At 41.6% G+C, this 24,013-nt stretch overlaps 3 protein-coding genes and 1 long non-coding RNA gene across 7 annotated transcripts; 1 reads left to right on the top strand and 3 right to left on the bottom strand.

Annotated features, from left to right (window-relative positions):
• Positions 1 to 3,140: 3,140 nt before the first annotated feature.
• Positions 3,141 to 4,285, bottom strand: LOC103987193 (myb-related protein 308). The gene is made up of 3 exons (XM_009405420.3): positions 4,003 to 4,285; positions 3,801 to 3,930; positions 3,141 to 3,699 (listed from the first exon to the last, which is right to left on the bottom strand). Exons 1-3 carry the CDS (start codon positions 4,133 to 4,135, stop codon positions 3,219 to 3,221), a joined length of 744 nt encoding a protein of 247 aa, XP_009403695.2. The 5' UTR covers positions 4,136 to 4,285; the 3' UTR covers positions 3,141 to 3,218.
• Positions 4,286 to 6,180: 1,895 nt separating this feature from the next.
• On the bottom strand, positions 6,181 to 11,275 carry LOC135614493 (uncharacterized). 3 transcript variants are annotated; one of them, XR_010487561.1, is made up of 6 exons: positions 9,070 to 11,275; positions 8,392 to 8,744; positions 8,144 to 8,241; positions 7,858 to 8,049; positions 7,204 to 7,769; positions 6,181 to 7,112 (listed from the first exon to the last, which is right to left on the bottom strand). It is a non-coding gene; the product is annotated as an uncharacterized LOC135614493 (long non-coding RNA). The 3 variants fall into 3 exon arrangements; XR_010487560.1 differs by having other exon boundaries at positions 7,858 to 8,241; positions 8,392 to 8,535; positions 8,670 to 8,744; positions 9,070 to 11,274; XR_010487559.1 differs by having other exon boundaries at positions 7,858 to 8,241; positions 9,070 to 11,274.
• A 1,177-nt stretch (positions 11,276 to 12,452) lies between these two features.
• On the bottom strand, positions 12,453 to 14,981 carry LOC135614492 (serine/threonine-protein kinase SAPK7-like). Of its 2 annotated transcripts, none has more exons than XM_065111910.1 (9): positions 14,643 to 14,981; positions 14,476 to 14,550; positions 14,285 to 14,386; positions 14,119 to 14,187; positions 13,941 to 14,033; positions 13,746 to 13,838; positions 13,266 to 13,370; positions 13,093 to 13,191; positions 12,453 to 13,010 (listed from the first exon to the last, which is right to left on the bottom strand). In XM_065111910.1, the coding sequence occupies exons 1-9, from the start codon at positions 14,763 to 14,765 to the stop codon at positions 12,672 to 12,674; spliced, it is 1,098 nt and encodes a 365-aa protein (XP_064967982.1). In that variant the 5' UTR covers positions 14,766 to 14,981; the 3' UTR covers positions 12,453 to 12,671. The 2 variants fall into 2 exon arrangements, with proteins under 2 accessions (XP_064967982.1, XP_064967983.1); XM_065111911.1 differs by having other exon boundaries at positions 14,119 to 14,172.
• A 1,339-nt stretch (positions 14,982 to 16,320) lies between these two features.
• Positions 16,321 to 23,492, top strand: LOC135587053 (CBS domain-containing protein CBSCBSPB3-like). The gene is made up of 15 exons (XM_065110790.1): positions 16,321 to 16,344; positions 16,396 to 16,433; positions 16,510 to 16,669; positions 16,759 to 16,891; positions 17,645 to 17,815; positions 18,298 to 18,376; positions 18,495 to 18,608; positions 18,732 to 18,798; positions 19,058 to 19,163; positions 19,234 to 19,292; positions 20,206 to 20,315; positions 20,393 to 20,517; positions 20,621 to 20,703; positions 20,776 to 20,865; positions 21,680 to 23,492. Exons 1-15 carry the CDS (start codon positions 16,321 to 16,323, stop codon positions 21,854 to 21,856), a joined length of 1,536 nt encoding a protein of 511 aa, XP_064966862.1. The 3' UTR covers positions 21,857 to 23,492.
• The last annotated feature ends 521 nt before the right edge of the window (positions 23,493 to 24,013 follow it).

Below are 24,013 nucleotides of genomic sequence, written 5' to 3'. Positions count from 1 at the left end.
TTCATGCTGATGAACTATTTGATTGATCCCCACAAAGTCTTCTGAGTTTAGAGGTGACTTCAAGCATCCACAAAACTCTCTATGGTAAAATAAGCTGAGAATAGAAAAGGAATCCACAACAAGAACTCTAAAATGTTCTGCCCAAAATACTAAACAGATTGCACATCTAAGGAAAGTTTCACTGGTAAGTAAGAACCATGAATACAAGAGAACAAGGGAAACTCGTCTCCTCCTGTCCTGTTTGGAGTTTTGTTGATGTGATGATGAACATCACTGGAAGTTTCCATTCACCAAATTTTTCTTGGTTGCCTCTGTGCCACTTCATCAGTGATGCACTGGTGAAATCTTGGCAGTTGCTGTGAGGCAGGCTTTGCCTAATTTTCCTTCTTCTTTCTACCTCCATCTGTCATCAATTCTCAATTCGACAAGTCTGTGATGCCTGGCTACGATCAAGGTTTTCCACCGTACAAGTAGAAGCCAAGTTGGTGCAGCATGTTGTGGAGGACAAATGAACAAGTAGTGTTCCCTCGAGGTGTGTCAGGAATGGCCATCAACCATGGCACATCAATCCACCCTCTTTCCCTTTCGCTCACCATATGCATTTACTCCTTCCAACCATCACCGGAATCGCTGCACTTGTATCTTTTCCTATTCACAGATGATCTCTCAAGAAGATTCAGGTGTTAAAGCCGAGATAAAGCAGCAAGCAATAAGCACATAAGGAGCAGGGCAAGCTGGTGGGTAGAAGAAGGTGGGCAAGAAACCAGAGTTTAGTCCCAGCACCATATACTAGTATTAAACATAGAAGATAATATATATATACACACATATAACAATAGCAAGTCATAATGTTCAATGAAAACAAGTGAAGAGGCTGGTAAACTCCAAGGAATATGAACCATGATAAGTATGATGTCAGAACAAGCAGTGTTCAGTGTAAATTAGATCTCCATGGAGCTCTAGAAAGGGCATGGTGTTTGATTACTTGAGGGCATGGATAAAATATCTCTAGCTGTTGGTGCCTTGATGGAGATAGCTTCCAGCCTAATAAAGCCAAACCCATCAACACCAACAGGGTTGGGTGGGGTTGGCCCTTCTAGAATCTAAGCCCTACACTTTTCCCAACAGCCATCCACTGATTCAAAGGTTAAAGATCCCCAGAAAAAGGAAGGACATGAGGGAAGCAAAAGACATCACAGGCACAACCCTGAATTCAATGGAACACAGGCAGTGGTGGTTGTGTCTTTGGGTGATGTCATTTGGCTACCAACCACCAACTACCAGTCCAATGCCTCTTTCTGCATATGTCCAGCTTCTCTCTCTCTCTCTCTCTTCTCTTCCTGTCCAAGTTGGTAGCAGAGAACCGAGAGGCTTGGCTGTGCCTTCCAACCAGAACCAGTGCATCAGAATCCCCCTTTGCATGGGGCCTCTGCTGCACTATCCTTGGATGCATGGGGCTGAGGTGCTGAGTAAAGGTCAGGAGGAACATGGGAGATTCTTTCATTATTACCAATTTTTTAGGTCTTGGATAATGCATGGTAGATTTTGTGGAATCGATATCTTCCACCCATATGTGGGATGGTCAAAGGGGAATAGCCTTTTCACGCCTAAAGGTCATGCCAGTGGTGGACACATTGTACGCTTGATGCTTTCGGAAGGTGTCCCAGTGCTCGGCATGAGGCCTTCCATTGTCACTCAGGATAAGCAAGAGAGGAATCTCGAAACCATTTCTTTCCCTTGTAAAGATGTTTTTCCTCTCTCTCTCTCTCTCTCTCTCTCTCTCTTTCTTCCTCATCGTAGAGGACTTTAGAAGCTACAGCTGCTGCATGCAAGTGTGTAGGGCCCTCTCCTCTCCGCCGGACCAATGCAACATGGAAGCTTGGTCTGCAATAAACCACCCCCTCTTGACCTCGAGGAAGTATGAGGTTAACACCTGCAACACCGTCTCGCACATCGCTATTTGAGACAGAGGACAGCAAGCTTTATGGTTCATAACTCGAACCTGAGGAGGACCACATTTAGAACATGGAAATACTGCGACAGTGGCAACTTCATGGAATACAGTAGAAAGAAGAAGATGAATCGAGCATGGGAATACAGGCCGGAATTAGGAACTCAGATCAGTGAACCAAACCACCACAGCACAATGGTTGCATGCATGATTTGTGGTATAATAGCTTCTGATACGTGGATTCATCTTCTTTTTCCTCATTTTTTTTCTGTTCTACATTCTTTCCGCTGATCGATTCAACGACAGTTCCTCAAGTGAAGTGCAATAGTACCACCAGCTGCTAGAATTAAATGTGTGCTGTGGCATGAAAGCTACTCGATAATTGGAGCTTAGTACCATGGCCGACAAGTGGATACTATAGTTAATCAATAGATGCTTTCAGGAACTAAGTACTGTTGCATGTGAAGTTGATTATTGACATTACTGACACATATCTAACCAGTACTAACCCATATGTTTTTTCTTCTCCCAAGGACTGGTGGCATTAATTAGAGTAGAATAAACTGGCATCCAATGAGCTGTCAACTTTTGGATATATAAATATATATAGATGGAGAGAGAGAGAAGAAGAAGAAGAAGAAGAAGAAGAAGAAGAGGAAGAGGAGCAGAGTTTGACCAAAGAGATCTGACAAGTTACCTGACACTGTAGTCCAACAACTTAATTTGCTACTGTATTTATTAGCCTACCAACTGCTACCTTTCCTGATATGATTCTTGGCATTTTTACAGGGAAATCTAAAAGCCCTATCTGCAAGTTTGTGTTGGCATGCAAGTGTGTGTGTTCAGTTCTAACATGAAGATATGTATGGATACATCAAAAAGAAAGAGTGGAGTGTTAATATCCTACCAACTGCCACACCACACTGCACAAGAGACACTCCATTCATCCTCTAACCAACCAAACCCCACAAGCCATCCCTTGCGCTTCCCACTCATTAATGGCAGATGAGGTTAACCTACCACGCACAGCACATCACATGTTCGCCACACTTGTATAGGTGACAAAGGCCTCAGCTGATGTGCCCCCAACACCATTCCTTGCTGCGTTTCACACATTTCTTATCACCATTGGCCTCCTTTTGTTTGGCACCTAACAACACATTTAGCTTTAACAGAGACTGCACACTGATTCAGCAGTTCAAAGTAACTCAAAACATACTTCCACACCGTGGGAAGGTATCATCACAGAGTTACAATGCAACCTCAACTAGTGTTGAGCTTCTTCCAGGCGTCTGATTACCCTCAGTACATGCGGCGGGTTTTGGGTGGTGTGGCAGCTACAAGCTTCGCCGCTCTGGAAACCCAGATGGCAACACAAACAAATGGCCTGAGGGCTGCTGCTTGTTGCGGCGGATGTTAGAGGCTCCGAAGGTCGGGAGCGCTTGGGGGACCGGTGGGGGAGACTGATGGAGAGGGCGAGGTCGAGGTCGAGGTAGCCGTCCGGGTCGTCGTCCTGGCTGCCTCCGCTGCTGTTGGTCTCGTCGCAGGAGTCGGTCGCTGACGCTTTCGGGACGGCGGTCTCGGATGGGTGAGGGGCGGCGAAGGCAGCGGTGGCGCCGCCGTTGATCGGGCCGTGCGTCTGGGGGTCGATGCCTCGGCTGAGGAGCTTCCGCTTGATGTGGGTGTTCCAGTAGTTCTTGATCTCGTTGTCCGTCCTCCCCGGTAATCTCCCCGCTATCAGCGACCACCTGCAACGACGAATCAACGTTACACGCATGCGAACAAGAAGCAGCAGCTGTTGTGTACGTAGGTCTGTCATCGACCGGTGAAGCCAAAGAAGGCGACGCACTTGTTTCCGAGCAGGCCATGGAGCTTGATGATGAGTTCATCTTCCTCCTCTGTGAAGTTGCCGCGCTTGAGGTCGGGCCGGAGGTAGTTGATCCACCTGAGCCTGCAGCTCTTCCCGCACCGAAGCAAGCCTGTACAAACAAGCACGGAAGCATAAGCAAAAGCTGGGTGGCAGCACAGGATGGGATGCTCGAGAGGAGGACCTGCAGCTTTTGGGAGTGATCTCCAGCAACCTTCGCCATGGGCTTTGATGTAGGAGATGAGCTTCTGGTCTTCCTCCTTGGTCCATGCTCCTTTGTTGGTGTGTGCCTTCTCACAGCATGGAGACCTGCCCATACCAGCACAACCAGTGGGGCTTCCGTGTGATCTGCAGCTTGAGATGGGAGAAGGAAGAGGCAAAGGAGGAGAGAGAGAGAGAGAGAGAGATAGAGACAAAGAAGGCTGAGTTGGAAAGGAAGGAGTGGAACAAGGGAAGAGAGAGAGAGAGGGGAGGGATGGATTTATATGAGAAGGGAAGCTGTGAACGCACATTGACTCCATCCTTTGAGGATCATTTGACTGAGTTTTGTGCGAGCACAGAGAGAGAGAGAGTGAGAGAGAGAGAGAGAGAGAGCCGGGCGTTGGATTCGTTAGGTAGGTCTACCTGTACGTCTGGGTTTGCGGCTGTTTGTTTTGCATATTGGTCCTTACATTGTAAGCTAATTATCAATGAATCCTCGTTTTATCACTATTTACAACATGATTCTCTTAATGCGTTTTTGTATATTGGTCCTTTAATTTTAAGCTAATTATCAATAAATCCTCGTTTTATCACTATTTACAACATGATTCTCTTAATGCGTTTTTGTATATTGGTCCTTTAATTTTAAGTTAATTATCAATAAATCATCGCTTTATCGCTATTTACAACATGACCTGCAATTGTCCTATAAGCCTTTTTTTGCATATTGATCCTTTAAATTTAAGCTATTTATTAATGAATTCTCCTTTTATCACTGTTTACAACATGACTTGCAATTATTGCTTTTAGCATTTACACTTCTAATGCTGACAACCAAACACCTCAAAAACACTAATATTCATGGAATTTGATTTGTTAATCAATTTTTAATTCCTATATATGAATGAAATCATCCTCTTTTTTGTTACAAAATAAAAAAAAAGGATCAATCAAAAAGTGAACATTTAATCAAAGGAATGAAGAATATTATAACCAAAAATTAAAAAAAATGATTTATTCACATTGTGATAATATCATTTAAATTCATATTTAGTGAATTTCGATTTGTACTTAAACCAACTAATGGAGGTTAAAGGCAAGGGCTAAAATTTAATAGAAATCTAAAGGATTGTATAGAGATGTCAATAGACAAAAAGCAATGGCCTATGTGAAAAGAACACAGTGTGTAAATAAAATATTATTTTGTTGCAATCTGCATATTTTTATGGCCCATCTCACAAAGGTTCTAGAAACCCTCACTTATGTGTGTAGGAGGAGCAAAAGGGGTGGAGAGAGAGAATCCATCAATTTGGTGACCAACCCTTCTCCTCTTTGTTTGTGGAACAAGTTGAGCTTTTCTTCAATTTTTTTTACTAATTACTTTATTCTTATTTATTGGCAGTCTTAGCCAATGCAGTCATCCATGACTTACTTTTGTGAGAAGCTTGTGTTCCTAACATTCTTTATGCATTCATGTGTATGAAGATGTGACTTTGTTCATCAATTCTTTCAAATTACAAAAATATTGTTTGGGTAGGCTGAGATATTGATGTTTAAAGTTGGATGAACAACTTTGAACTTGGCTTCAATTCTGTATTAGGTTCATGTTTGCCAACATTAAGCTTCCATGGTATTTATCTCAAATAAAAATTTATTGTGCATCATCATGGATAGAGATAGCCAGTTCTCTAATATCTAGTTGGAATTAACATAAATGATTAGTAACACTATTAATGGATCCTTATGATAAACTTAATGTGGCAGACAAAGATCACCTTTTATACACAAAAGAAAAGTGTTTGGTATTTTACTTCATAGTTTGTATACACATCTTCTATATCTCCCATCTTTCTTCATGCTCTCTCCCATCCTTGGACTCTTCATGAATGCAAGGGAAGACATTTGCCAGAGTACTCATCTCATGCAATAAATTAGGGTACCATTTTGTCATAGGCTTATTAATGACAGCTTTTCTCTTCTAATCATGGTTGTCATCATGTCCAATTTGTTCATCCTGGTCAAGTTTTTCATCTATATTTCTCTTCATTTTATGTGCCTCTGATGAGAATTGGCTCACCTCCATTGCCACTAATCTTAATGATTAAACATGTGTAAATCATCCTCAATGATTTCATCATAGATTACACCTGTTGCATGCAGTACACACATGGAAACAATGTCTGTTTTGTCTCTCTAGAAATAAGCAGGGGCAGAAACACAATGTCATGGTCATTATTATACTTTTCACCTACCAGTCACTGTTGCATACTGGCCAGGCAATCAAGCATCTTAGAAAGTTAGAAGAGAAGAAAGATGGGGTGACAAGAACAATCAACAGGTTAGGGAAGTAATGAGAGATATGTTGAGATGTTCCAGAGTCTTGACTCCAGCAGCAGGTTGTGTACTTGCACTCACTCAATGCCCATCTGCACCAGTACACTCTTCCAGTCTCCCTGAAGATATCCATCCATCAATTGGACTGTGATCCAGCTTCAAGGAAACAAGAAAAGTTGGCACATGTGACCCTACAAGATTCAAAAGATGACAGCTTTTACTCTGAACCAAGTGGCTCATTCATGACCTTCCTAATAAGCTTAAGAGAGGAAGGGAAGGGCACCAGAAGTTTCTTTACTTCCTTCCAGAGCTTAGCCACCTTTTCTTGACTTATTCACCAGCTTCTCAATCTGTAGGACTGAAAGAAACAAGGAAAGATGGGAAAGGAATGCCAGTTGATGGAACCATCCCCAATGGTCTCAATCCAAATGGACCATGCCTAATTCATCACAATGAAGGCTGGGGGTTGGAGGGCTTCTAGAGAGAGGAGAGGACTGTTGGGGCTTTGGTTCTACCTCACCTAATCACTGTGGTTGGTTTGTGTTGTTGACTGCTTATGGATTATATACCCACATTCCCAGGACAACTAGAATATCTTGACTGTCACTGCACTGGTCATTGTAGCAGCAGATAATTGTTGTGGGAAGACCAGCTGATGACACAAGGTCTCAACCAAAATTTTCTCCTCAACTACTGTACACCAGGTGGGTGCATGCATAAATAAGAGATTGCTTTTGATTTCCATGAAAAAGATTTGGACTGCACAGGGGAACATAAAATAAATTGTTGTTATCAAGAGAAACAAATGATGTTTTGGTTATCTATATGCAAAGGCTGTGTGCTAATCCACCTTAAGCTGATGGTTGCTGCCACATCTGATTTAGGCCCCTCATGATGAATCTTTCAGATTGCTTCTCCTGCACAAGCTCAACCTTATATTGAAGGCAGGCTAATGAGGTTGATAAGTTAGAACAATCCATGACAAGAAGCTGACACTGGGAAATAAATGATCCTGCTGATGTACAAAAACATTGTTCCTTGGATCAGCCACAGTTTGATGCAAGTGTTGACAGGTTACCAGATGCACCAGGGGTTCAATTCTCTGTGGTTGAGTTACATGTGACTATGTAGAATGCATCCACCAACTTCATCTGTTTTCTGAAACCGAGTGCTGCAATCATAGGCCAGACACAAAGAAGGCATTCATTGTGGAAACCTACCAGATGAGGAATCAACCAAAAACTTGGTACCGCACCAACCAATCCGACTGATATGGGTCTCAATTATATTGTAAAGCTCCACCAACCTCTGCCTCCTCATGCATGAGTGTATCACAGCACAGGCATGTGCATTCCCAACCCTCATTTCCAGCCAAGGTTTTTGGGTTGAAAGATCTTCATCACCAAACCCATGTTTCTGGGGAAGTACAAGGTAGAAGAAAGTGAGGATAGAACTATTGGTTGCTGTCTAAGATATTTAATGCTTGAATGGCTAACCCCATTACCCTCAGTGTGGCATAAAACTTATGCAGGCAGACTGCTTTTGTCCTACAATTTACTTCTTCATCCTAATCTTTCACTTAGAATTCAAGCCAGCACTACTATGAAGAAGTGCTACTTGAACTGTGCCATTGTTACGCCTTCTTTGTTCTTATTATCTTTGCATTAATTGCAGACATGGCCTCTATAGCATGCATCTGTTCTAGGCAAGATCCTCAGTTTTGTGTCAGTATTGGGATTTTACATTAGAATCACTGATCATATACAAACAGATAGTGAAGGTTTGCGTACTGGTCTTGGTCGCACATGTACAAACAGATAGTGAAGGTTTGCATACTGGTCTTGGAACTGCGACCGATGCCATCTAGAGCAGCCACATCTTCATTTCCCTGCACAGGTGACATTAGATGAATTTTGTGACTCAAAGCTTGTATCAGGATTGGTTCAAGATAGAGATGTTAAGATGATTTTGGTGATGGAGATTTAACGAAGAACCCGAACCGATAGAAATTAGTAGGAATCAGAAAAGTTTGACTTACATTCGTGAAGGTGTCATCCATGGATTCTACTGCCACAATCTGCCTTTCGAGCAAAAAAACCTTTTCATGTTAATTAGAAGGAACTTAAGCCTGAGTTAGTGGTTGGTATTAGAAAAGCTGCGTCACATGATGAGGACTTTTGAACTGTACATAAAGGACAAGATAGAGAATGAGGAGGCACCACAGCAATTTCCTTGAGCAGCCACTCATGGTTGCCACTAGGAAGGAAATAAGAGATGGCAGATGGAAGGAGGAAAGAGAAGAGGGAGAGATTTTACAGGCTGAAAGTTCTCTGCATGCTTTGTTGTTTATCTTCTTGCTTGACCACAGCAACCACTGAGGAACTTCAATACCTATCAATTTCCATCAAATGAAAGTAAATTATTCCAATATGTAAACAGAAATGATAACACCAATTTCTGCTATCAAGTGACAACAATTCAAATTTTTAATAATTCATCAAAAAAATTAAAAGGGGAAAAAAACTTTGTTTCGCAAACATTAAGTTGCCTTCAGAAGAGAGAAAAGGATATGTCATGGATCTCATTTTTGATTAAACACCATCACTGGTACATAACTATCACCTGCTGGGAATGATTCTAGGAAGGAACAGCAGATACATCAAAAATCTGATTCATTCAGGATATATGCATCAAGCACCAACTAGAGATCATTTACCTCTTCTGAATTGCTCTAGCAGTGGATTTGTTAGTCTTTGCTGCCTCCAATGAATTGTAATCTTTTGGTCCTCCGACTTCAGAAAGGAAACAGAAGAAAGAATTTAGAGAATGCAATCATCTGGTGCACGGTAGTCGTCCTTGCAGATTCATCTGCAAAGAGTTTAGATAAGCAGATTCATCAGTAGAATAACATCAATCTCTCATCTGACTGCTTAATTTCTTGGAAGAACAACAATAATTATTATCTCTTATTAGAACAGGGAGGCAGTCCCTTCTGAAACATTTGTCGGTGATGATTCCAATCGTTTACTGCCTATTATTTCTAAGGAATAGGTAATATGAACCCTTAATCATACTGAAATCTTCTATAATAAAGAAAAAGATAATATTTTTTTCTTTCATTGCATATAACCTAACATAACTCTGTCCACATTATGATCAAAACTTGAAATTATTGGCAATCTTCGAGGAAGAAGATTATTATCCATCCAGCAGTGCTGTATCTTTTGGTAAATGTTCTTCATCATCACAGAACAGCTTCACATGACAAACCTAAACATCCTTTCTATAACTTAGATTTCAGACACTGCCAATGCTGCTGATAAATGTCTGATTGATTAGTTACCAACAGTTCCAAAAGCTTAAGATCTTAAGAAAACTCAAATGAAGAACTGAGTATTGTATAAATGAATTCTATAATTGAACACTAATATTATTACAATATAAATAAGAAAGAAACCAATATATCTGCAAGCTTTTAATAACTACAATGTAAAATACCAAGTTCTCAGCAAGAATGAAGATTGTACATTAGTCCAAGCCAATGAACATGAAATTACAACATTACAACATCTTTCTATATGTGTATCTTTCTTGGTTTATCAATCAAATCACTAATAGCATTGTTTTGATTTTTGAAGCCAATTTGAACTTAGTGTACATAATTCTTGTCATTAATCTCCATGCAATAGGATTATAACCAATCGGGTGGCTCAGAATACTGTAATCATTGGAGATGGAGACCCTCATGAACGTGAACATAGAAAAGAAGATACACCATATGAATGCAGGGATGAGAAGGTGGAACCACTTGGATGCACAGAAGGAAAAGAACCAAGAAGAGATTCATTGACAAGCTGAAATATTCGTTCCTGAACAGATAATCTTCTTTTGACACTGCAAACTCTGAGCTGGTTTGGTGGCCTTCTCTGCTGTCTGCACCTTGTTGATGACAGGTAGGGGGTTGGACTAGGTAATGGTGATTCATCGGCTGGTGGTGCTCAGAATTCATGCTCCGGCCACCAGCTCTACGATAAGCATTGAATGCCGCGAGCATCCGCCGATTAGTCTCCGACGTGCTCAGCCCAGGATGCTGCGCCACCAGGCCGCTCGTTGGCTGTGGCATGAACTGTAGTGGTGCTTGGGCCCGCTGATCCTGCCGTGACGGGGAGCATCCAGAACGGAGCCCAGCTCCGTTATTTGGGGCAACCGCCCACATTGCAGCCGGAGGCAGGACGCTCGACGGCCGCTGTTGCAATTGGAGGCTGCTGGTCCCCCTCACGGACTTGGAGGCCGACGATGGAGAAGAAGGGCTAACCCCTCCTCCTTTTTCCTGCTGCTGCTGTGGTGGACGAGTCTGCTGCTCATCTTTGCAGAGATTTTCTCTGAGACGTTTCCTCAAATATGTGTCTGCGGAATCGCCACCGACTCTGCTGCCGAGCCGCCTTCTTGTAGGCGGCCAGAAGCTGATGCATATATATATATATATATATATATATATATATATATATAGTATTTTTAGGCAAAAATAGTGTGTGTATGGATCACTACTTACTGGTCAAAAAGATGACTCCATGCATGTCTGTCTCTTTCACTTCATCTGCTTCCCCAAAGGACTGAGACAAGTGGTGCTGAATTGTTTGATGACGATTAGGAAAGTGATGAGGAGGGCACCATCAAATTGTATGACTGCTGCTGCTTCCTAACCTACCGCCAGGCGACATGGGCAGCCACGCCATTGCAGGTGGGCGTCAGATGGAGCATCTAATGCTGATGATAACCATCTCTTCCTTCAAAGACATCTCGATTCCGCAAGAACATTCCGTCTCTTGCCGACTGACCTCCCGTTAATGCGATGCCAGGCAGCAGAATACTCATCTGCCGGTCAACTCCAGATTGCTCCACCTTTATCCACATTCTTATTCTAAGATGAACAGCAAGGTGTTTGATTATTTTACTCCACGAGCATCAACTTTGATCCATCTTCGTGCTCATCTTTTCACTCACCAATCCATTCCTCTCTGACTCTGGCACAACAATCCTTCTCTTTTGGGGCTTAAAAGTAGACTTCAGCATAGTGTAGCCAAATGTGAACTATGTTTTTACTAGCATCTGAATCAATTCCTTTTCAGAGACTTGATTGAGTTTAGACTCAATAATTGTTTTATGATGCGGATTCAAATAAGCAAAGCTTCTCTACTATCGTATGGAGGAGCGTCTGATGAAGAACTCATCCCACTCACAGCTGGATAAGGAACTCATCCATGGGTATTCTGATCAGCAAAGCAATAGCATACATGTGTTGTAGATTTGAAGGCCGAGCTGTCTGCGTCAGTCATCGTCGCTGGCCATGATAATTCTGCAGCAGCTCATCTGTCTTCTTCTGCCTCTTCACCACCAAAGCTGGCACTGTCGAGCAACAGGGGCTTGGCATGGGTAAGACTTGGTGGGCGACGCATGCGTGGTCTGAGCCTTGCCTTTGCCGTCTCTCCTTGCATGCCCGTACGTGCCTGCTCCGTGAAGCTTTGTGCGTGCAGTAAAATGGCTGACGCATGTAGGAGGAGAATAAGGACAGCGCAACTACCATTAGATTTAGCTTTAGGTTTCTGAAAACAAAGAATGTAATAGAACTCATGAATCGTGCGATTCCATGTTCTCCGATGAGCTCTCTTTCAATCATGGATTGATAACCAAGATTGTCTCAAAAGGTAGAAGAACCAAAAAGAAGTGATGATCGTCTCTCTCTCACTCGTTCAGCTCACCTAAAGGCCTTCATGTAGTACTGTTGACAGAAGTAGCTCAATCTATAACTGATGTTTGGGCTGCAACTTCACCTACATATGATGTTGATGTGCTACAACCTTGTTTCCAGTGTGTCTACAAACATCAAGTCTCATTTGCTCTTCACATGCTTGTCTTTAGGCATTCCTCCTGCTTGCTTTTCATTGACTGACACAGGCAAGACTTCTAATGAGTACATCTGCTAGCTGTGGGATGTTGAGAACTTACCATCCACCATCACAGTTTCAACAAGATATCTGATGAGTAGCAGCTGGCTGTGAGATGCTCAAAACCTACACATCCACCTCCCAAATAAACACCTTTAGAGATCACTTGCTTCAGGCAAATTTCTATGTTACAAGAAAAGACAATTACATTGGCTTTCATAATCCAAGTATCGAGTATACAAACATCCTCCTTATATTCTATAACCAGCAGGAATTCCAATAAGTTTAATTGGGAAATCCAATATCTGTATATATATATATATATATATATATATGTATATATAGTAAGATAAGATAAGATGAGTTGCTGCCGTCAGTTGATTGGATACTCTCCACAGGCATGGACTTCCTTGACCCTCTTATCGTACTCATCATCGTCTTCCTCTTCTTCCACTCCAGTCTCTTGGTTCTCGTGCTTGCCTTCCTCCAGCTCGTCCTCCTTGGCCCAGGCAAAGCCTGCTGCCGGAGCAGGCGAGCCCGGAGTTATCCTTGCCTCCTCAACAATCTTCATTATCTCATCCACACTCTGAAGAGAGAAGGTAGGCGCAGTGTTGTCCCTCTTGTAGTATATAGCTTGTGCTGCTTCGGTCAGCGACCTGGGCAAGTTCTTCAAGAACCAGGGGTGGTGCCTTATCTCCCTAATCGTTATCCTCTGGATAAAACAGCAGCAAGTCAATCCATTACGGTAACATCTGAATCAGATTCTACCGTGAGGCTTTGGAGGACCAAACTACCTTCGATGGGTCGGCCATAAAGATCCCGGAGAGCAGTTGCCTGCAATCCTTTGAAATATGGACGTACTCTGGTATTGTGTACTGCACTGACATGATCCTCTGCGGTCCAAACAAGACATGAGAACATCGAAGGAGGAGACGATGGAGGAGAGGATAAGAGCTATAACCACTACCGTCATGGTTTTCCTAAAATTCTTGGTGTCTTCTGGGTCTTCAAAGGGATATGCTCCCACGAGCATCACGTACAGAGTAACCCCACAGGACCACACATCAGCCATCTGCACCATTAAATACACTAATTAGAATCAGCTTACAGAGGAGAACTGCAGCACAGAGAACAAAAAAGGGAGCATCAAAAGATAGATTAATGGTCAAGCGAACCCAATGCGATTATGCTTCGTCTTCAATGCAAGTCACGATCACCATGTTCTGTCTCCTAAAAATTCCAAGCACAGCTCTGCACCAACCACCACCGGGGCCCCACGCAGCCGGGTGGACGTCGTCCGCAACAAGATCATCTTTACTGATGATTCTCCGGTGTGTACGCGCCGCAGCGAGTCGTCGTCCGCATCCCCTCGGGGCCCCTTCGAGATGGAAAGCAGAACGCGGAGGAAGAGAGAGGAAGGAGAGAGAGGAATGGATGCGGGGCTGACCTTGCCATCGTACTCACGCCGCGAGAGGACTTCGGGGGCGATGTATGCGGGCGTGCCCACCGTCGACTTGGGGCGGGAGTGAAGCAGCGACGACTGTTTCACGCGCACATGAAGACAAAAAGGCACAGTTTTGTTGGATAGAGGAATTGCCATTGACTCGGAAATGGATTAGGAGACGAAAGAAGGATCGGTAACCTTGGAGTAACCGAAGTCGCAGATCTTGAGGCGCGGCGCCGGGCTGCCGTCGAGCAAGGTGTTCTCCAGTTTCAGATCCCGGTGGCAGATTTGCTGGAACAATTGTAATCGTCGTACGATCTCGTAGAAAGATTACTTTTTTTTGGACTGAAAATGTGATTTTGAGGGGAGGTTTTACCATGAAATGGCAGTAGCTGACGCCAGAGATGAGCTGCTGAAAGAAATATCTCGCCTGCATACGCCGCAGCTGAAGGTTAAGAAAGCGATTTGGGAGACTGTGTTGAAGAAATTGAGAGCTTGCTACCAAAAGAAAACGGAGGAAACATTGAGGAAGAAAGTGAAACCTCATCTTCGCTGAATCTTCCGGCGTGGCAGATGCGGTCGAAGAGCTCTCCGCCGGCGGCGTATTCCAACACGATTGCCAGATGCGTGGGCGTCAGCATCACCTGCGGTCAAACGAACAACGAGCCAAATTGACTACCCGAACCCTCTTAAGGCGACGCGATTAGGGCTTTCTAGCGCTCGAAAATTCGACCTCTTTGAAACGGATGATGTTGGGATGACTCAGCGACCGCTGGTTGATTATCTCCCGCGCAACGTTCTCGTTGATCTGCGACACCCGTAATGGGACGGAACGACACCGCAATCAGGGGATTCGATCGGCACCATACCGGAAGAAGAAAACGGAAGCAAAGATCGAACCTTGGGGCCTCGGGGGATGTACTTCATGGCAACAAGCTCGCCCGTGTCCTTGTTCCTCATCAACCGCGCGACCCCAAAGTTGCCCGATCCGATGTCCTTCACCAGCTCGTACTTCTCCATCATCCACCCACGCCACCGAATCCACGCACGAACACCACCGGAAGAACAAGGCCCCTTGCCGAGAACAGCTATCGACGGAAGCCGAAAGGGAGGCCGTCGTTCGAGAGCTCGAACGAAGCAGCAGCAGAGGAGGCGTGAGGAACAAGGAAGCAAAGAATGCGGGGTTGAAGGGAGGTTTATTCGAAGACTTGCGGCGCTTTTGGGAGGTAAAGGCACGCGAGCGGGCGGGAATAGGATGGATCCGTAGAATGTATCGGTAGTGAATTGGCGGGGAGCTCCGAACCGTCGCGATTTCCTAATACTCTTTGCTACCTACTCGTCTCACCTACCTCCTCTGTACAAGTATAACTGGCAGCCACTGGGACCCAGCAGACCCACCCGGGTAATCACAGATAATGGATAACAAAGAAAATGGACGGTTCTGATCCACTCTCGTACAATGCTTTCAGGTAGGATCGCCTTTCTGTGTGAGTGGGGAGTGGGGAGTCCCTGAATCCTGTCTTGGCCCGCGTAGAACGCAAGTCGGCCTGACCAATTTAGCCTCATTGATCTTTGCAATGAAAGCTACAATAATAATAATATTATTATTATTATTACATAAATTTTGATTAATTTGTTGCGTGACGAAAGATCTACTCGACTAGATTTCATAATCATAGGGACTGTAATAAATACTTGAAGGTGATTATATTCACTCTCCTGATTTGTTACATAATAAAAGGAATTGATAGTAGATGTACAATTACAATCTTCCTTATTTGTTGCATGATTAGATAGATTCATTCGTTATACGATTAGAGGGATTCATTGAATGATCGGACTGAAAATTCATGTATTTTGAAAGGCTCGATTCGATGAACTATTTAAGAATCAAATAAAATCATAATTGAAATCTATTTCTTAATGGCTAGATTTGTAATTGTGTCAAAGGATTTCTCGATGATCATTACATTCGATTCATTTCTTATGTTTGAATAGTCACCTTCCCGATTTGTTACATGATGATGAAAGGAATTGATTGCATGATCGCCTTCTTTATTTATTGTATGATTGAAGTGATTTGTTACGTGATCACATTCCATGTTTGTCATTCATGCGTTTCTTGAATGATCTGATAACAAGTTTAATCTATAGTAATGACAAGTTTTGGGGCATACTGTGGACGATAACACGTCACGTATGATACGTTAATCTATGGTAATCATATCTTTCAGAACGTAAATGCAACTCACTCATGCATGTAAATCGTGTCCGACACTATAACGTGTCTCACTGAAGTGAAGTCAAAATATACGGTCAATAATCTCCAACTTGTTTGACTGAAGTCAAAATAATAGCCGTTGTAACGGTCCGCCTCATATATAACACGTTTCGCTTGAGTCATAATACCGGCCGGTATAATGATCGCGAACCGTTATTTTGGGGTCGAGATGGAGGAGCGAGGGAGTGGCTGTTTAAATAGGAGACGAGTCGAACCCAAAACTGCCCGCCTTTCGACTCTCTTCTCTCTCTTCCGTTCTCATCTTTCTCCGCCCCAATTCGTAGGGTTTCCGCTGCGATGGCCACCGACGTCGCGCACCGTGTGCAGATCCCGGTTCCGGGAAGGAGCGGCAGCGGCGGCAATTCACCCTAGGGGAGCTTCTCCAAACCCGCGTCTACTAACCGAGCCTCGTAAGCATCGTCTTTATTGCTCGTTGATCTGCTGATTCTTGATCAATCATCTCCGTTGATGATCGAGTTGGAACAGGGGGGAGAGGAGGGTGAAGAGGCTGAGGTTGTCGAAAGCCCTGATCATCTCCGAGGGGACGATGGTTTCCGAGGCGTGCCGGAGATTGGCTGCTCGTAGGGTAGATGCCGTTCTGCTGACGGATGCCAATGAGTTTCTCTCTGGTATTGTGACCGCTAAGGTTGTCTCATTTCTCTTTACATGATTGCGCTATCTCGTGAGTTGAGGTTGATTGGCTGCGTTCTTTTTCTGGTGTTATTTTCCGGATAGGATGTAGCGACGAGGGTTGTAGCAGAGGGTTTGGACCCAGAGAAGACGATCATTTCAAATATTATGACTAGGAACCCAACGTTCGTCATGGCAGATACGCTGGCCATCGAGGCATTGCAGAAGATGATTCAAGGTACCCCTTTCTTGTTGGATCTTTAACTTAATTTCTGCAGAATCTTTGGCAGGATGCTTGCTGACAATTCCGTAAATTGTCATAGGAAACGTACAAGAAAACAACATAATAAGTTTTACTTTGCTTGACCGCCTAGATGTTTAAAATACATTGGCTTGTTCTTTGTTGTTGTTACTTGAAAAGTTGCATCCAAATATATGACTAGCCAAACTCACTCTATATGAATAGTATTAAGATCCCTGATTAATCTACCAAAGGCCTTCTGTGGATTTATCTGCAGTATAATAGTTGGCTTTAAATTTCATAGTTATGTGATGGAATTAGAAGAATTTAGATGCTGCCACTGTCAATAAAAGGTTGAAGCAAGAGGTTTTGTTGCAAGAATCAGTTTTCCAGTTGAGAACTTTCTTTTTTCTCTGACTCAGAATCTCTTGAAACCTGTGAGACTCTTGCATTGACAAAACCATGACAGTTCTGTTAGTGATGGCTTTGGTTTCTGATTGAAAGGTTGAAACCCTTGAACCCTGTAAGCAATTTTCAGATAATGTCATGAGACGCTGTGGGTTTGGAGACATGTTCTGCTGTACAAAACAATTTTGTTACGCGTCATAGTATTTTACATCTTTTTGATCAATTCAAAATTTAGTATCAAGCTCATGGACCCAAGTGTATTATAATTTTTTTCTTAGCTATTACAATAAGTATTCCATCATGATACTTAATCCTTTTCCTTTCCATATTTCATTTCTATAGGAAAATTTAAGCACCTTCCAGTTGTAGAAAATGGTGAGGTTATTGCCATGTTGAACATTGCTAAGTGCCTGTTTGATGCTATTTCAAGAATGGAAAGGGCTATGGAGCAAGGCAATGCTATAACAGCTGCACTCAAGGGTCTTGAAAGTCAAATGGAAAGTAAATTTTCAGGTCAGCAGATTTACTTTGTGGATTAGAATAGGATGGCTTGCGGCATTCATAGCATAATATCTTTTGCGCACACCATATTTACTTGCCAGTAAAGACAGAAATGTGATTATACAATGAAAAAGGATGAGATGAGTTCTAACCTCTCTAGTATAGACTGATACTAGACGGTGCTAATAATTCATTTTGATGGTATACTAACCATAAAACGATTATTGTATGTAGGGAAGTAGAATATCTCGTAGCTCCTTTTTTGTTATGTCTTGGAAAGCCTTTTAACTATCATATTCAAACTAGCAGACTTAATCATCAGCTCCTATGTCAAGTAAAAGACTGTTTGGCTCTTTTAAGATTAATCTCTATATAATTTAGTCCTTGAATCATTTTATTGGTGAACAGAGAAAGATGGAACTTCGATTAATCCCGAACAAATTTGTTATCAGTCCTTGAATTTAGTAACTTTATGAATTTGTTCCTGGCTGCAATTCCTTATACATTCACTGAAGCTCTTCACCAAAATATATGTAATCCTGTTCTGTCAACTATCATCTCAGAGAATGTGAGGTATAGTTGCATTTTTTTCAGAAATATGTAGCGCTTGGTGAATCACAACAATTGTTTGATGCCATATGTTTTAGCAAGAATGTGGTTTTATATGCTTTCTAATTATCTCTAAATTCAGGGTTGTGCTAGTATCTCCTTCAGATTCTGTCTATGTTGCCACAAAAAAGATGCTTGAATTCCAAGTTGACTCAGTCATTGTTGCAACCAGAAACGGGCTTCAAGGGGTTCTAACGTATGTTCCTTTCTTGGATTTTCTTTCTTTCTTTCTTTCTTTTGCATTTGAAGCTCGCTTGCTGTAGTACTGCCACTGCTTCATAGTGATTATTGATGTCTGCCCAAATGCAACATATTGCAGCTCAAAGTATGTGGTTATGTGTGTAGTTGCTCAACATCTTTCTCCCGAACTGACTCCATTAGAAAAGGTATCTTCTGCTGAACTCATTTTGCAAAGTTCTTTCTTTAGATGATCGTATAGCTCATGTATGAGGTATGAAATAAGTTCTCTAAGTTGTCTGGAAAAGTCAAAGTATAGTATTAAATTTTGATTAAGTGACATTTAACTGTGACTTAATATTGAATTGTGTTCTGTTATCTTTTCTTATATGATATTTTTATTGCTTCTGATTTTGTTCCCCGAAATCTGGATATTTACTAACCATGAGTTATTTTTGAGATGCAAAGGTAATGACTGCAAACACTGAGTGTGCTACAATGGAGATGACTATTCTTGAGGCATTGCATCTAATGCGTGACAGTAATTTTTTATATCTTCCAGTGCTAAGCAGAGGTAATTTGCTTTTGCTTTTCATCGATGATGAATTTCTTTGCTTCATCTATCTAACCTGCTTATATCACAGAAGATCATGTTGTTGCTTGTTTGGATGTTCTTCAAGTAACCAGTGCTGTGATCCTGATGGTAAGTGTCACCAAGTTATACCTCTCTAATCTTGTGTCCAAAATAATTAAATTTGTTTAATTTTTTTTATTTCTATACTAGACTGCTAACTTTTAGTTGACTTAAATTGAATGGTTGGGATCTGGATTTATTTTCATGTAATAACCTTCTCTATAACAATAAAATTCTGAGATATCTTCATGTCTGGAATGCAAATGCATAGCCTTGCAAATTCAGGCTTCTGAAACTTGGTGCAAAGAAATTAAGAATTAAAAATGCTCTTTTTTGCTTCTTATGTTGCATGGATACCGTGCCAACCATACATACTAGGTGCCAGCAAGACCTTAATCCTGATGGTTTGTTACCTGTACACTCCAGTTCACCAAGAGTAAATATACCAGATAATTGGACACTGGGTATTGATGCAGATACAGAATCTCATAAACGGTAAAATCCTAGGAAATTGGCTCAAGGCTTTAAGTTTTGTGCCATGTCACCTCTGTCATGTCTGAAAATTGTTCTCTTGAGGCAATGGTTCTACATTAAACAGGGGTAAAGGAGGTAGACAGTGACTAGCATCTCAGTCATATCTTATTGTTTGTCATATTAAAAATCTTTCAAAATCTAGGTTTAGATTTTTTATATTAATTACTGATTTATACTAAGCATGCATAATATACATGTCTTCTTTTCGAGTGGTAAATCATCTTGATAAGATTTGATCCAAAGACCTTGTTATCAACAGTCAAGTTGCTCACATGCATGTATTGAAGCAAGGTATTTCTTTAATGTTCCACGTTTATGCAGAACATGTACAAGAGTTTTAGTGTCTCCTGGTGTTTATCATAACATGATTTCTGATATGGTAGCAGTATCTTTATCTTGACCAAAATACTCTTTTGTGCTAACTTAAAAGAACTTTATCCACTTGTAGGTTGAAGGAGATACTGGAGCTATAAATGGCATGGTAGACATTGTGAAGCAGAAGTTCTTGGATTCTGCTTCTGCTCTGGAAACAGGATATCAGGAATATGATACACATAGGTATCTTCTTGGTTCCTTGTCAAGTTGGATTTTCCTAGTAGGCAGGCTAAATAAGAATCCAACTTTCTCTTTGCCAGTGAGCTATCTGCTGTGATGACATCAGAGGATGCAGAGGCCAAGAATATGTATCCTCCTCTCTTTGGAAATTCATTTGCCTTCAAGTTTAAAGACCAAAAGGGACATATGCATAGATTCAAATGTGGTAAGTACAATAAAGATTATTTTTTATCAGAAGTAGGGTTATTACTCCACTCCTGACAAACATCAAATATGTGATCGTTGTGTATGCCCTTTTCTCTTGTTAGGTACGAAGACTCTAGTTGAGCTTGTATCGGCTGTAACTCAGAGACTTGGGCTTGATGGTGATAAATGCAGAATTAAACTCTTTGTAAGTTTGTTTTTATGCATAATGTTACAACCCTTTTGCTGGTCTGAGATTTGATCATTGCGTATGATGGAGTATGAAGACACTGAAGGAGATAAAGTTCTACTCTCCTCTGACGATGATCTTGTTGGAGCAATAAACCATGCAAAATTAACTGGATGGAAGGTAATTGTTTCTTCTTCTCTGATCAAATCATCAACATTATCATGGAAACAAAACCTGAAACCTCAGAGCAATGCATTTAATATGGTGTATTTGATTCTAAGGACTTTACTTTTATGTTCAGTTTGTGACAACTTTAGCAGTTTCGATGTTGTCAATATTTTTGGCTTCTTTAGGGTCAAGTTTCATTAGTTTCTAGTGATAAAGATCTGGGTCCATCTTCTCAAATGATAAAGATCTGTAGAATTATTTGAATACTATATTGATCACCAACCTGTGGTAGCATATTCTGTCTTTCATTTAAGAAATTATACTCATTTATTGGATCTTTTTCTCATGTATTTAAGTGTACTTGCATGTCCCAATACATCGTATTTTCTCTCATGGTGACTTTGTATTGACATAAATATCCATATTAGTCCAGCTCTGCGATACTCTTTTCTTAGATAGTTTAATGTGACATTTGTATATGTGGAATGCCATTGCTTAAGTAATAAAAGGGAATCAGTCTGCTAACTGTGTTTGGCATATCTTTGCTGATTTAGATTTAAGAGTGATAGTTCCTTCATTTATTGCAAATAAAGATTATTGGACATTAGGAAGGGAAGGAAGTTGGTCAGTCCTGATACTCTAAAGTCTAAACAATGACTTCATTGATGATGCGAGTCTGGTGCTGCTTCTTGTAGAATAAAATTTTTGTTCTTCCACTAGTGCTTTAGTACTGAGCACTAACAGTTGCTTCTCACTTTAAATTGGATCTGTTCAATGAAATTGGTAAGTGAGGCTTTCTCATTTCTTGTACCGTTTGATTATTCAGGTTTTAAGGCTGCACATTGATGACCCAGGGACCAATAAGATAATTCTAAGTTCAAAGTCAGGTATTTCCACAATGCAGAGAAATGAATGGACATCACTTAGAGCTGGAATTTTAGCAGGAACCATTGCAGTAACAAGCATTGGAGTTATGGTGTATCTGAAGCGATCTAAGGTGTGATTCCCCTCAAGATTAGAAGAAATACTCAGATCAATAAGTGCAGAATGCCAGAACCAAGCTCCGGCGGAAATATGAACTTTATTACGATCACAATCTCGGACAAAAGAGATCACAGATAACTTGAGTTCCACGCATTTTTCATGACACCACACTGAATGTTAAATCGATGCAATTTTATCGGGTGGAACAAGTCAAAAAATGTATATTGTTCCAGAGTGTTTGGCACAAATAACTTACAGAAAGTGTAGTTTTTTGGCCTCAGAATGGAACCAAGTTGCAGGTGCCGTGTCTATCTAGTTCCTCTTCATCTCCAAGTTGCTACACTTGGAGAATACAAGTGTCCTCGTAAATGATCAGTACTTTGGGCAAAGTTCAAAGGATTTGAAGTTCAGCCATGTTTGCAAGCACAAATACCAACTTGAGGAGGGTGGGAAAGTTGCCATAATAGTGGTCTGTTAGTTGCAGACTGCTGGATAGATTTTTTTGGTTCTCATGCCTTTTAGCTCCATCTGATATATTTTCAGAAGCCATTTCATAGCCAAGACTCACTGGTGCTGAGCTCTCGATTACATGGGTGTTTTTAAGCTGGTATTTATCCTACACTTGGAAAGTAGACCCCTGTGTTGCTAGTTCAGTTGACTTATCCTATATTTTCTGATATCTTCTGTTTCAGAGCTGCATGCCGTTGGATTAGGGAACTCCAAACAAATGGAGGCAGCTCCCTTCTGTTACATCTGAGCTTATTGGTCATATAAATCGTTAAGGGAAAAAAGAAGGGGGATGGAACCAAAGAGGCACTAGAAATGTCTCAAGAAAGTGGGAGGCGCAAGCCGGTACTTGATGGGGAAAGTTCACAAAGGATATGAAGTTCAGCCATCTTTGCAGCCACAAATGCCAACATTAGACGGGTGGGAAAGTTGCCATAGTGGTCTCTGTTTGATGGAAACGAATCTTCTTTGGCTTCCTCTGATATGGTTTCTGGAGCGAGATCAAAGTCAAGACTCATTGGTGTTGACTCGTGGATCACACCAGTTAAAGGTGTGACCTCTGAGGTATTCATCTTTAAGCACCAGTTAAAGATATGGATAATTGCACCAGTTAAAGGCAACGTCTTTAAGCAGCTTCTGGTATTCATCTTACGCTAAGGACATTATCTTCTGTGACCTCTGAGGTATTCAACAGATGTCCTTCCATCCAAAGATCTTGTGACCTCCAAGGACATTATCTTCTGGTTCAAAGCTGCAGGGAGATGGATTGGGGAATTCCAAACAAATAGCATGCAGTTAGCTTTCCGTTACATCTGAACTATTAGTCGTATGAAAAGTAAAGGGAATATAAAGGATGGATGGAACCCAAGAACAGCAAGTAAGATCTCGAGAAAGAGGAGGCACAATTTGTGGAAACTTTTATTGAGTATCCTACAGTTTCTGTAGTCAAGTTCATATACCTCTATTCCAGATGTGTGCAGTAAGTGGCAGTACCATTTTGATCTCTCCGCTTGCCATCATATGTATGGTATTTCCTTCACTCAGCGGAGTGAGGAGACGTTAGCAGCCAACAAATGTAAGCCATGGGATGTAACCGATGTGTCGTGCATAGCAATTTTAGTTGGAGGTAAGCAGCGAGAAAGGGAAAAATTGATAGCTTAATTTTCTTGTGATTTTTCTGCGTAGAAGTAAAATGTGGAGAGAAGAAGCTAAAATGCATTCTGGTTTTGGGCCAAATTTTTCATCAGCTCAGTGGTAGTATTCACATTCCATGGGCTCTGTTAAGGCCCATCTAACTTCATGCATGGGCTTATTATTGCAAGGCCGAATAACTAACTCGGGCCTACATCCACTGAGCTCCGTGGGCCAAGAAGGATTCAACGTACGAACACCTCCGTGGAATTACCCCGTATCTGGCCTGCGATAAAAGGCCCCCATGATTTTTTTAGTCTTGAAGACGAGGATAAAAAAAAAATTCAACAAAAGCAAGAGCAAAGGGGAATACATATAAAGGGACTAATTATATAATGTCTTTTATAGTTAGATATTTTTAACATCTCGATTCGAACTTAAAAAATTTATATTAGAATTATGAAACATTTAATCTCATTTACTCTAAATGTTATTATCTTTATCAATGGAAGATACAACACTTAAATAACACATGATA

Source organism: Musa acuminata, chromosome BXJ2-6 (genome assembly GCF_036884655.1).
Source record: "Musa acuminata AAA Group cultivar baxijiao chromosome BXJ2-6, Cavendish_Baxijiao_AAA, whole genome shotgun sequence".
In the NCBI taxonomy this organism is placed as follows: domain Eukaryota; kingdom Viridiplantae; phylum Streptophyta; class Magnoliopsida; order Zingiberales; family Musaceae; genus Musa; species Musa acuminata.
Note: the sequence above shows the minus strand (reverse complement) of the source record. Positions and strands in the feature narration are given on the sequence as shown.